At 40.7% G+C, this 11,610-nt stretch overlaps 1 protein-coding gene across 1 annotated transcript; it reads left to right on the top strand.

The window, feature by feature from the left end:
• Positions 1-224: 224 nt before the first annotated feature.
• On the top strand, positions 225-8,745 carry OCIAD2 (OCIA domain containing 2; the record flags this gene model as incomplete). The annotated part of the gene is made up of 6 exons (XM_084266744.1): positions 225-284; positions 3,156-3,249; positions 4,088-4,141; positions 6,343-6,390; positions 7,350-7,455; positions 8,664-8,745. The coding sequence occupies 6 exons, from the start codon at positions 225-227 to the stop codon at positions 8,743-8,745; spliced, it is 444 nt and encodes a 147-aa protein (XP_084122870.1).
• Between the last annotated feature and the right edge of the window lie 2,865 nt (positions 8,746-11,610).

The following is an 11,610-nucleotide window of genomic DNA, read 5'->3' as shown; positions in this document are numbered from 1 at the left end:
TAAGTGATACACTGTGCTGTAAATTGTGTATAATCAGGTGACTGGATGCTATCTGCTGTAAAAAAAATACACGGTCATTAGTACTCCTAGGTGAACACTGAACTTAGAGTATCATTGATACTTTGGTTTTTTACCTTTGTACCTAGCAGAAATAGGGGTAGCCAAGCATAAAACACAGAATTTCTGCTGACCAAGACCAGCAGCAGAATACAGGGAGAGAGACAATGTCTTCTGAAACAACTCAGCAGAAAAGTCAGACATCTCCACTAAAGCAAACTGGATGGGTAAGCTGGGTTTTCTCCCTTTTATTTTCATGCTATTGTCAGTGAATAACTGGGATTTTGCGTTGGTCGCTCTCACTGAAGAAAGAGCTGTCTATATTAGCTTAAGCATATAAATGAAGAGGAGAAAGAGTAATGTGTTATTCTTCCCGATTCACTACATTCGGAGGGCCAGGAACTTTTGAGTTTCAAGATAGTGGGCTCTGATTTATGTTAAGCTACTTAAACTAGTTATGAACTTGCAGAGCCCTAGTGTCTTGAGTACTAGTGCAGTATACCCTGCCCCGATCAAGGTCTGTATGTGCATGTGTATGTATTCAGAAGGGGAGAAGGGAACAGAACTGCACAAGAACCTGCCCTCCAGCTATATGAAGATAAGCATGTCTCTCTGCTGGGGAGACTAGTGAAGGTGGTTCAAATTTTACCTTTTCATGCTATAAACATTTAATTAACCAGAAGGATTTACATGTGGTACGACCTTGTTGCTAACTGGTCACTGCCAGAAAGCAGCAAAGTGGGATAATCTGCAAGGGAAAGTGACCTGGAAGCCACAAATGACAGCAAGGCAGGCAGGGGTTTTGCTTTCAGGGACAAGGAGCACAGTCCCACAGTATCCCAAAAAGAGGAGTAGAGCAGATCCAGTGGTGTTAACCAGGGCCAGCCAACAGTTGGTCCAATGATTGCTGGGCAAATCCATAGGAATAAGCCATGTTTGATGGTAAACCAGGACATCAGATTAGCAAGGCAAGGTAGGGATCATCATGGTAAAAGGCCTGGTATAGACATACCTACAATACAGTTAAGGCCAGGGCCTGAGCTTAAATGCATCTCCTCAGAGGCCTTGGGCAATGCTTCTTGTAGCTCTTTCTCTCAGCTTCGCTGTTCTCACAGCAGTCTTAATTCAGTGTTACACAACTGTGCCATATTAGAGCTGACTTTGAGCCCAAGCCCTGGCAGGGTGTGTATGGGGACAGGAGGGTTGCAAAGCCTGTTGGTGCACTTAGCGCCCTGACACTCATTTCCTTATCTTTCTCTCTGCCTGTTTGGATTTTACTGTATTTGCTCTGACCTTGCTGTGAAACCAGTTCAGAGTGGTTCTCTAGGGTCTAGAGTGGAGTCAAGTCGCTACTGTTTACCCAAGCAGCACCACTATTAACTTTAGTGGGAGCAGTGTTTGAAGGAGGACTAAGATATTAATTAGCTAAAATTAAAAATGTGTAGCTGTGGCCAGTAAATGCATTTTATTATTATGGTTACAATATAATGGGTTGGTCAGGCACAAAATGAGGTACCATTCTGTAATAGACAAAATATACTCTTTTCCCCAAGTGTCCTGCTTCTGGCCAGGCCAGAATCAACTCCCCAAGCAGCCAGCACAGGTGAGCTGAGTTACCTCAGGCTGTTTGCACACCACCTGACATCACTCCCCATAAAAGGAACTGGTTGGGGAAGGGCAGGGGCTTGATGCTTCTAGGATAGTCTGATTATGGCTGGGTTCTCAGGTTGGGCAGTAGGTTGGTCGGTCCTTGTGTCTTACTATGTAATCGTCATGTCCTCTGATGGTACTCTGTTGTCACTGGGTGTGAGTGTAATTGGCTGTTACTGTTCTGCTTTCATGGAGCTTTTGTCAGTAAACTACCCTTATCCCGACCCATGAAGGCTCTGTTGCTTCCTCCTCTGGGAGTGAGCCAGTGGCTGTGGTGCTCGGTCACTGCTTGGGGCTGAATCACCCCACCAAGGCACTGCTTGTTCTACAAAGCCTGGGTTTGCTTTCAAGAATAGGTGTGTTTGTAGGGGTTGTGGTCTGACAGAAAAATGTTAACATTTCAATTAATTTTAATCTAATGGTGACTCCTTTCCCCCATGTCATACAGTATGGTATATTCTTTGGGTCAGTTGGGCTCAGCTGTACCAGCTGTGTTCCCTCCCAGCTCCTCCCATACCCCATGCCTACTCACTGGTAGGGCAGCCTGAGAAATAGAAAAGGCCTTGACACCGTGCAAGCACTGCTCAGCAATAACTAAAACATCCCTGTGTTAGCAACATTGTTTTGGTCATAAATCTGAAATGCAGCACCATACTAGCTACTATGAAGAAAACCAACTCTCAGCTAGAATCAGTACTCCTGTATAATTTAGATTTCAAGTAATGATACTGCAAGTGCTACTGCTGATAACCAAGTTGTCTCTTGAAGAAAAAATAGTAGTGTACTTGTATGCACATGTCAGTACCCCAGATAGCAGATCAAGAGAGAATACTGCCACTTTTTTCTAACAATCAAAATGGGAAAAGAAAAGAGCTACCATTAGCCTAAAAGAAGCCTGTTAACAAGCTAATTATTACGAAGGTGAAGCCGGAATGGTTGAGTTCAGTTAATGAATATGTTTAAACTGCTCAGAGAGAAAGTTGGGCTACTTAGGGGAATCTGACAGAGTTTATGTTGAGTCTCTTCTGAATACTTGCAAAATCTACTCTTGCTGAACTTAAATTGACTTCTGTGTGAGGCAGAACTTCGTTTTTAGAAACTAGCACTCTGCCTTTATTTTCTGTAATTTCTTTCCCAGAAAGCTCATGTAGCTTGTAGCAATGAAATGGCTAACAAAAATAACACAATACACTCAGCAGCAGCTGAGCTATTTTTAGGAAAGTATAGGCCAACTGGATGAGTAGTTTTAACTTTAAAGCCTATGTAGTTCTTTCTGTGTTGGGGTATCAAGTATTTCGTGACACTGCTAACAGCAGAGGAAGGTATTTTGCTTGATTGGTTATTTTTTTGCATTGATTGTGATTTTATTTTTAAAATATTTTTCCATATTTGACTATTGTTTTCTTCCTTATTAAATTCAGTAAGCTAACCCAGGCTTATCCTTTCAGCCGATGCTCTATTGTCCCACCTCCCAAATTCATGACGCTGGGGAAATTGCACGGATCCGTAAAGAATGCAGAAAGGAAAGTTTCTGGTACAGAGGTGAGTGATCCAAACTTGTCCTTATCACACAGAGAATGACTTCTCAATGTAGTTATGCAAAACTGGCTGCAAAATGCCACACCATTTATTGTAATACAGTGGTTTTTGTTGGAATACCATTGCAGATTAACTGTCACCCTATTTTAAGTTGAGCAATATGTTATTATAATGTTAATTGAATTATTTGCATAATCATTGTAGGTAAAAGTGGTTGAATTAAATGCTTGTTTAATATGAACTTGTTTCAACAATCATAGAGATGATTCTATTCTTGAAATCTGTTATAAAAACAACCTTAGTGATGTTTTACTTTATTACAATGCTTATTTTTGCCTTTCAGTGAAAAGCAGATGTGGCTATGTGTCTTGGGTTTGTGAGACTCTCTTGGTGCTAGAACATTTCTAAGTTTAGTTACTCAGTGTTTTAGTGCCTTTTAAGTCCACCATGTCAGTTTCTACCTAAAAGATACGTTTTCTAAAAGGGGAGGATTGAAAAGGGATTCAGCATTTAATCAGAGCTGCTGTCATTACCAGTGTTTCAGTACTGAAAGGAGATGCTCAGATTATTGAAGCTCTTATTTAATAAATATACATAATGCATTAACTCTAGATGCTACAGTATGCCTGATGTCTGGCACAGTGTGAACACATCCTGGCTTTGAAGAGATAGCAGCCTGAATCAGCAGATGTAATAGGTGATTAAGACAGTATACTTAGGAGAGAAGTAATTTGTTTAACATTATGAACGTATAAAACATTTAATGGATTAAAGACTAATGTATTTAACAGATAGGTATCAAATTTTGACTGATATCAGATGTTCCTTTTTATTTTTACAGCTCTTCCTTTGTCTCTTGGGAGCATGCTTGTCACCCAGGGGCTAGTTGCAAAAGGTAAACGTGAAAAATACATGATGCCCAAGTTATGAAGTTGAGGCTCTAGAATTACAACTGAAACACAAGTTTACCTAAAGCCTGCTGTTTTTCAAGATCAATATTCCTCTCACTCATCACCATCATTGTTATAGTGATTCGATCATTATGTATGCATTGCCACAGTTCTTCTGAAAGAACATGAACTGCAAAGAGAATTCATTAATTCAAAGATTGGTGCCTGGGTTCTGTCACCACACGTGGAGTCTTCACTAGAGCTGCTTGTAGGGCAAAGTATCGTACAGCCTGACCAGGGGCATCAGACTTGGGTGCTGTAGCACTGTCTTAGGTTATCTGAAAAATGCTGGCAATGTTTTTACAGTGACCATGTGTCAATATGAATACAGCTTTGGTGCAGAGGAACAAGGAATTCTGCCAAAGTGAGGAGACAGAGAGCTTTTTATAGAGGTGGCTTGCAATCTGCAGTCTAACACAAAAGAGGATTGTATTCCGTTTATGTGGTGGATGAGCCTGGTTCTAGACATTGCACCTTGACTTTCCCTTCTGGGGTCTTGACTAATAATAAGGTTAAGATTAGTGTTCTGGGTAAAGGATGAACTGGGCATCTACCCTGAAGACTGCTAGGATGGGTGTCTTCCAGAGGAGCAAGTAAGACAAGAAGACAGTCCTTCAGCCTTCAGCATCAGCCATTTACATCAAGGGGAAGTAGGAGAAGAGAAAAATCACAGGGCCTGAAGCAAGAAGTAGAAAAGAATCCAGAGGCTATAAGGGGTGGTTGGTAGGAAGTGGCTTAGCCTTTCTCACTGTGTGTGGTTGTAAGCCCCTCCCCCCTTTTTTCTTTTTTTTTGTTCTAGCCATTATTACCTTGTTTCCCTTCATTGCATTCCTCCTTTTTTTTTTTTCCACTAAGGAGAGTGCTTTCACTGGGAAGACTAGAGTAGAAAAGCTAAAATCTGTGCTATACCACAAGAGGCTGATGTGGGTTCCCTGTTGCATCCTTGACCTATCAGCTTGTAGGCAGATGGGGAGGGAAAGAGCAAGGGAGACTGTGAGGTATGGCAAAGGTTTGCATGTTTTGAAACAGGGTGGGCAGTGACAGGACAGGCACTGAGGCTGTCCCAGTAGCTAGCGTGCCACCCTCGGGCACCGGGTATTCTTCTCAGTTTCTCTTCATTGTACGTGACATTTCTTATCAGCTGTGAAATAACAAATGCCTATATTAAATAATCATTACTGTGTGTCAACAGTAGGAAGAAGGGGGGAGCTGTTTAGAAACAAACAACAATTTTGTTCCTCTGTCCCCTGAAAGACCCAATTTAAAGTTGCATAGATGCCAGTGGGCGCAGGCCCTTGCACTTAGCTTAGACTGAATGCCCCTCTGTCTAAACACTCCTCTCTGATGACTGCATGCAGTACACTGGCTCTAGAAGAAGCTGGAGCTTCTGAGCCTCATTAATTCTGTCTGAATGCACGTAACAGTGCAAACAGTGTTTGCTTCCCTTCCCTATGCCATGGCAATCTTGCTGTGTGGAGCCCTCCTCCACAGTATGGCATTTCTCTGACAGACACAGGCACTTGCAGACTCATAATGGTTCCATCTCCTGTTGTTAATGGGGCAAATTTTGGTAGGAAAAGCTAATATTTTGGTTTTTGTGTTCAGCACACCATATTTTCCTCAAAAAGGCCAAAATGCAAGATGTGCTTTCCAGGGGAGGAGGCTGGGTGTCTGTGGTACAAGTGTAAGTCAGTAGACACAGAAACTACTGACAGTTCGGGCCTGCTTCTCGCAGCATGAGGAGCTGGACCCTGAATAAGAGATTTCAGCTCACTGTGATATTTGCAAGGTTGGTTTGTGCTGAAACATAAGCCACCATCTTTTCCTGCAGTGCTGCAGGTGTCACCAGCTGTGCTGCTTTCATGCTAATTTACACTCCAAACCCCTGCCTGAAGTGAATCTTGCCAAGCCCAGGTTTTTTTAGATCTTATGAGTCCAAGACTGCACCAAAACAGATGCACTAAAAACTAATGGAATGGAAAGTGCCCTGATGTTCCTAAATCTGAGTTAGTGGAGTTAACAAGATTTTTGTACAGTCTTCACCTTCAGAAATACAAAATCTTGTAGGAAAAATACTGTCTTTGGTTTTGAGTGCTGGTGAGTTCCTCAAATGAATAAGTTTTCTTATTATCTTCTCTCTTTGTAGGCGTTTTCTCAGCAAGCCCAAGGTTTGGTGCGTTACCTAAGATGGCAAGTAAGTTGTACCCAATTCTTAAAGGAAAAGAAATTTACAGCAATCTCAGCCCTTAGATTCATCTCTCTAAATCTCTTGTCAAACTCTTCCTTTATGAGATGTTACCATGGTGCTTTAGCAAATCAGAATTCAGCTTCATTTAAAAATAAATATTTGAAATAAGGTTCTTTTAATATAAACATTATAGTAGCATCTTACATTTACCTGATTTATCCTCTCAAACTGGTAAAAACTCCAATCTCACCTTTGTTTATAAATATTGTCAGCCTCATTGATCAGCCATGTTTAGCAGATCACGCAGCCCATGGTATCATGGGGCCATCACAGTATAGATGAAATACTGTGTTCCTTTTCAGATGTTCATTTGGGTTATCTTAACTGTCTAGTTCATAAAACGAAAACAAACAAAACCACAGCAACTGTACAGTAAGGTGGCTCTTAAATGGCAATGGATTAAGTTGATTTTCTTGTCAGCCAAAGTTCAACAGAAAATTGACGATGTGGAAGTAATATTTGTATTCTGACACTGTAATAATGAGTGAAAGCCCAGTGCAGTGGTATGGCAGGCTGACATTCTAGCTGCTTAGAATCCCTGAGAAGTGTTAAAGTTGCAATCAGAAATACTGTGATACATGCACAAGGGCAAGAGAAATTAGTGCTGACATTGTGATTTAATCTTGTGGGCTTTCTCTATAATCTGTTCCTCTGAATCTGAAATCTTGTCATTCCAGGTGAATATGATAGCCTTTCTCTGACTGCACTGTGTCTCATTGGTATCTGGCTGTTAGTAGATACTGAAGTCATCCCTGTAATCCCTGTGTAACCTCACATATGTTTGCAACATGTTTTAGGAAGACATGCTACATACAATTCACTGTGAGATTAAAATGGAGCCAGTTGCATCATCAACTCTTGATTTCAGCTCTGTATTAACGATGGGGTTTTATCTGTCTTTATAGTTGCTGGTGTCTTGGGTTTTGCCATTGGAAAGGTGTCATACATAGGAGAATGCCAGAAAAAGTTCCAGAAAATTGGTGTTGCACCATTTGCTCCACAACAGAAAAGGTTTGTGTTTATTTAAATAATTAATCCAAGATCAAATCAGTCTTTACACTAGTAAAAATAGTATGCAGCAAAACTATGAATGTAAATTTTGTGATCAGGGAATGAGATACTGCTCTTATATGTTTAGGTTGTATGTGTCAGTATTAGAAACTACTAATTATTCTTCAGAAAATGTACATTAAACTCAGTGTAATATCTGTTATTAGGAGATCTATTATTTAAATGAAATTATCATACTACAAATGTGCTAGAAAAGCACCCACTGGTTCTCTTTTTGCCTAATAGTGTGCCTGTAAGCATTTCACACTCTTCTGTGGTATCACTTGGCCCATTGAGTTCTCCCTTGTACCATACATCTGGCCAAATACAATGCAGATTTTTTTTTTTTACACTATCCACATATTTTAACAACAGTTTCAACCTCAACCCACATTCCAACCTCTTTCTCTGGTTTTGCCCAACCTCATACTGTCATGCCAAACCATGAAGAGGACAAACTCTAAGGGGTTTTTTTGCACCTTGCAGATCTGTGATGGGTCTCAGTGGTTGCCTCCTGTCACCTCCGTGCTTTAGTCATTGTTTTCTAAACTTCATATAAAGTACCCTTTCCCATCAAATCACACTCTGACTTTCTTCCAAGCTCCTCCTTCAACTACCAGTACTACTTTTCTTTCCCAGTATGGCTTCTCATATGCACCTTTCAATACACACAAAATGCATCTCCAAAAATCCTACCCACAGGATCATTCTCCTCTGTCTTTCCACATCTTTTCCCCAGACCAACATGAGCCTCTTTGCCTATGGGACTGCCAGACTGATAATGGGAAGCTTCTTCATTCTTCCCCACATAACAAAGCTACTGCTTTCCTTACATGGTGTTATAGAGAGTGGCTATTTGTCACTCTTTGTATTACACACTGCTCCTAACTCATCATTGAGAGGTACAATGGCAAGGGCTGACTTTTCCTGCTTAGAAAAATCCTATTATATTTTGGTGACTGCTGGAGATAGTAGTTAAGAATAATAGTTAATGGGAGTTTATCAGTTGAGACATTTAGATGTCATCTTTAGTAGTTTATGCCTTGCAGTTACAACAATTGGAAAACATAGGCAAGAGTTGCCAAAAACAGTTGCCAGCATGCTGTATGATTGTATTAGGAAAAATCCAGCAAAATTCTTGAACATTTTATCTGCTTTCAATATTGTAGGCATTGTCATCATACTTGCAAAAAATGTGAAGCAAAATTAGGATCGAATGAAAAAGAAGGTGCAGTTCCTCCAGCATCCTAGTCCGGGGTAGGCAACCTTGAAATGTAAAATAAATTCTCATTTTATTCTCCATGCTATTCTTGATTGAAACCTGTAAACAACACAGAGAAAATTATTGATTTTAATCATGGATCTGGGGTGTGTGGGTAAACTTCTTTCTTCATTTTTACCTTACATACTTTTCATGCTAATTTTAAATCCCCTATTTCTGAGGAATTTCTGCTTTAGATGTGGCAGAGGGCTTTTTAATTCACCTATTGGAATTAATTTGACTACTTGTATGAAATCAAATGTAAGTCCTTACAGTTTCCAATTTTTTTCAGTTAACAAACAAATAATGACAGATAATGTTGATATTTAAAAACACACTGAAATACTGAGAATCTAAAAGCAGACACAGTTGGGGTGGGTTTGTTTATTTGGTGGGTTGTTTGGTGGTTTTTTTCACCCAGTACTGTGGTTTGGCTAGACCCTCAGGGAATGTAGTGAGAGTGGTGCTGGAGCAACTGCACCCTGGGGCAGGGGAGTCCACCAGTGTGGTGTTTTCACCCGGAAAGGGGAAGGGTCCCTCTGCATAAAAGGAGATTGACAGGGTGGAAGGCAGGGGAGTACTTCTAAGCACTGCCACTCTTTGTCTATGAAAAGCAGGCCAGCAGCTGGGCTTTTTAAAAGCATTTTCACACATTCTGCTTGTGGTAGGCTGTGGCCTACATTTCTCACAGGCAGGAGAATGTGTGAAAGTGCAAATAACTTGGCTGCCTGCAAGAGAGGAGAGCAGAGGGCCTGTTTGAAATCCTGCTGTGAGCTTGTTATGGCTCTAACTGTAGCTTGGAAGGAAAGCCTGATGCAGAAATCTTTGGCTTGAGTCCCTTTGGTATATATTATGTAGACATTTAGACAAGGATATTAATGGTCCCTTTCTTGCTCTGAAGTGGATGGCTGCAGATAACCTATAAGAAGATGTATCCTAGCAGAACCTGTTTACTTATCCAGAAGAGAGATTCTGATAGATTTTCACTATGCAACAATACACTACAGCAGTAAGGAGTGTCCTGAAAGAAGCCATTAGGATAAATTCCTGGTTTTAACCAACTTTGCCACTGCTTGAGCATTTTATATCAAAAGCTGCAAGTGCTCAGTGACTAGCAGAGAATGCCCTTTGGGGTACACTCACCTAATAGGGTTGCTGCCAAAATGGGCAGCACTTTTCTTATTGCAGCTGTGGGGATGGTGAAGCACTGTGAACCCCCAGATCAACTTGCTGCTCTGGCTGGGTACCAGACCTGTAAGGAAAGAGAAAGCCCAAAACCAGAAATCAAACCTTTCTGAGGGGTAACTTGCTAGTGCCAGCACAAAGGAGGGAAGCAAGCCAGGCTTAAATAACTGTGAATGAATGACATGCTAAATCCATTAGCAGTTGTGAGTTCAATTAAGCCCTTGCATTACTGTGCTGATTAAGTGCTTTTGAAGATTTTCTCTTAAATAAATGTTTACTTATGTAGGCCAGTATCCTCACCTATTGCAAATACGGACCCCAAAGCATATTTAATAGAGGACTGTCCCTTACTAGCAATTACCTGTGTAGTGGAATCAAATGTTGATGGAGGTTTGTCAGAGATGGAGCTTGCTGAACCTTAAATCCAAACACATTTACTTTTTTAGCTTTTTTTTGCCTTTTTCAGCCTTCCTCTGTGAGCTGGCAATATTTATTTTTTTTTTTGCTGGTGTGTAAGTACCAATTAGCTTTTAAATAAATTCCAGATTGTCTCAAATACAAAGGACTCTTGCAGCTGTGTGAAGGGAAGAATGCAGGATGCCACAGGCCCTGCTGTTTGTTTTCCTCCTGCAGTGGGTCCTGGAATTTCTGCTGTGGAACCTGTTCTAGCTTATATGTTCATCAAAGACCTTGACAGCTGCACTTTTTACCAGCCCCTTACCTCTTGTTTGGTTTTTAGAAGGGTTAGAAAGCTTAGTCAGAAACATTGTCTGAAAACAAATGTAAAACAAGTGTATTTCTTTCAAATTTTAATTGCTGGAAGGAGAAGGCTATTAGATTTGGGCCAGTGTGATATCTTGGATTTGCCAGAAGCCAGTTTTGATGGACAGGTTTTAGAAACGTATGAAAATAAATAGTGTAAGCTTTATGTTGCTTTTGTATTGTTAATTGGTTAAAAAAGTGAGCCCATAACATCTTCTATGTTTTAATAAAAACTCTTAATTTAGCATGCTTTAAAAATGAACAGAGACCCTACTGAGCACATCTCAGCACTCTCCATGCCAGGTGTGCAGCACGGGCTCTGGCATTGCGTAGGAGGATCATCCAGGTAAAATTATACACATGTTGATGAGTCCAAAGGTAATATCTTCTATCCTCGGGGACTTTGCAGGTCTCTCAGAGAAATCACTGAGAAACCACACATTTCACATCGAGAACAAGGTGCCACTCAGCTAAATAACAGGTCTCTTCATTCCATTTACAGATGTGGTGAAGATGATGGAAATCTGACGTGTCAGCTTTCTCTTTCAAAGCTTTATTCTGTAGAGAAGAAATCATATCCTTAGTTGGGGTAAATCAGCTTATTTGAGGTAGTTGCTTAATGTTACATAGCTCTGTTGATAGTAAATACCAGTTTCTTGTAAAGAACATTTTGGCTTTTCCTCTTCTCTGTCTTCTCAGCAGGCTTTGGTTTATTTTCCTCCCTCCTGTGCAATTTTGCTCGTAGTGCTGAAAAGTTTAATTCGTCTGTTGTACTTTGGTCCTGGCAATACTTTGTGTAGCAAGTGAAACAGCATACCCTGGTAGGCTTGTCTTCTGTGTCAGAAGGAGAGAGAGCAAGGATGTTTAAATGATTCTGCCCAGTAAAGCAGCTATTCAGTCTTTGAGCT

The sequence above is a fragment of the Gallinula chloropus genome, assembly GCF_964237585.1.
Source record: "Gallinula chloropus genome assembly, chromosome: 7".
NCBI classification, from domain to species: Eukaryota; Metazoa; Chordata; class Aves; order Gruiformes; family Rallidae; genus Gallinula; species Gallinula chloropus.
Note: the sequence above shows the minus strand (reverse complement) of the source record. Positions and strands in the feature narration are given on the sequence as shown.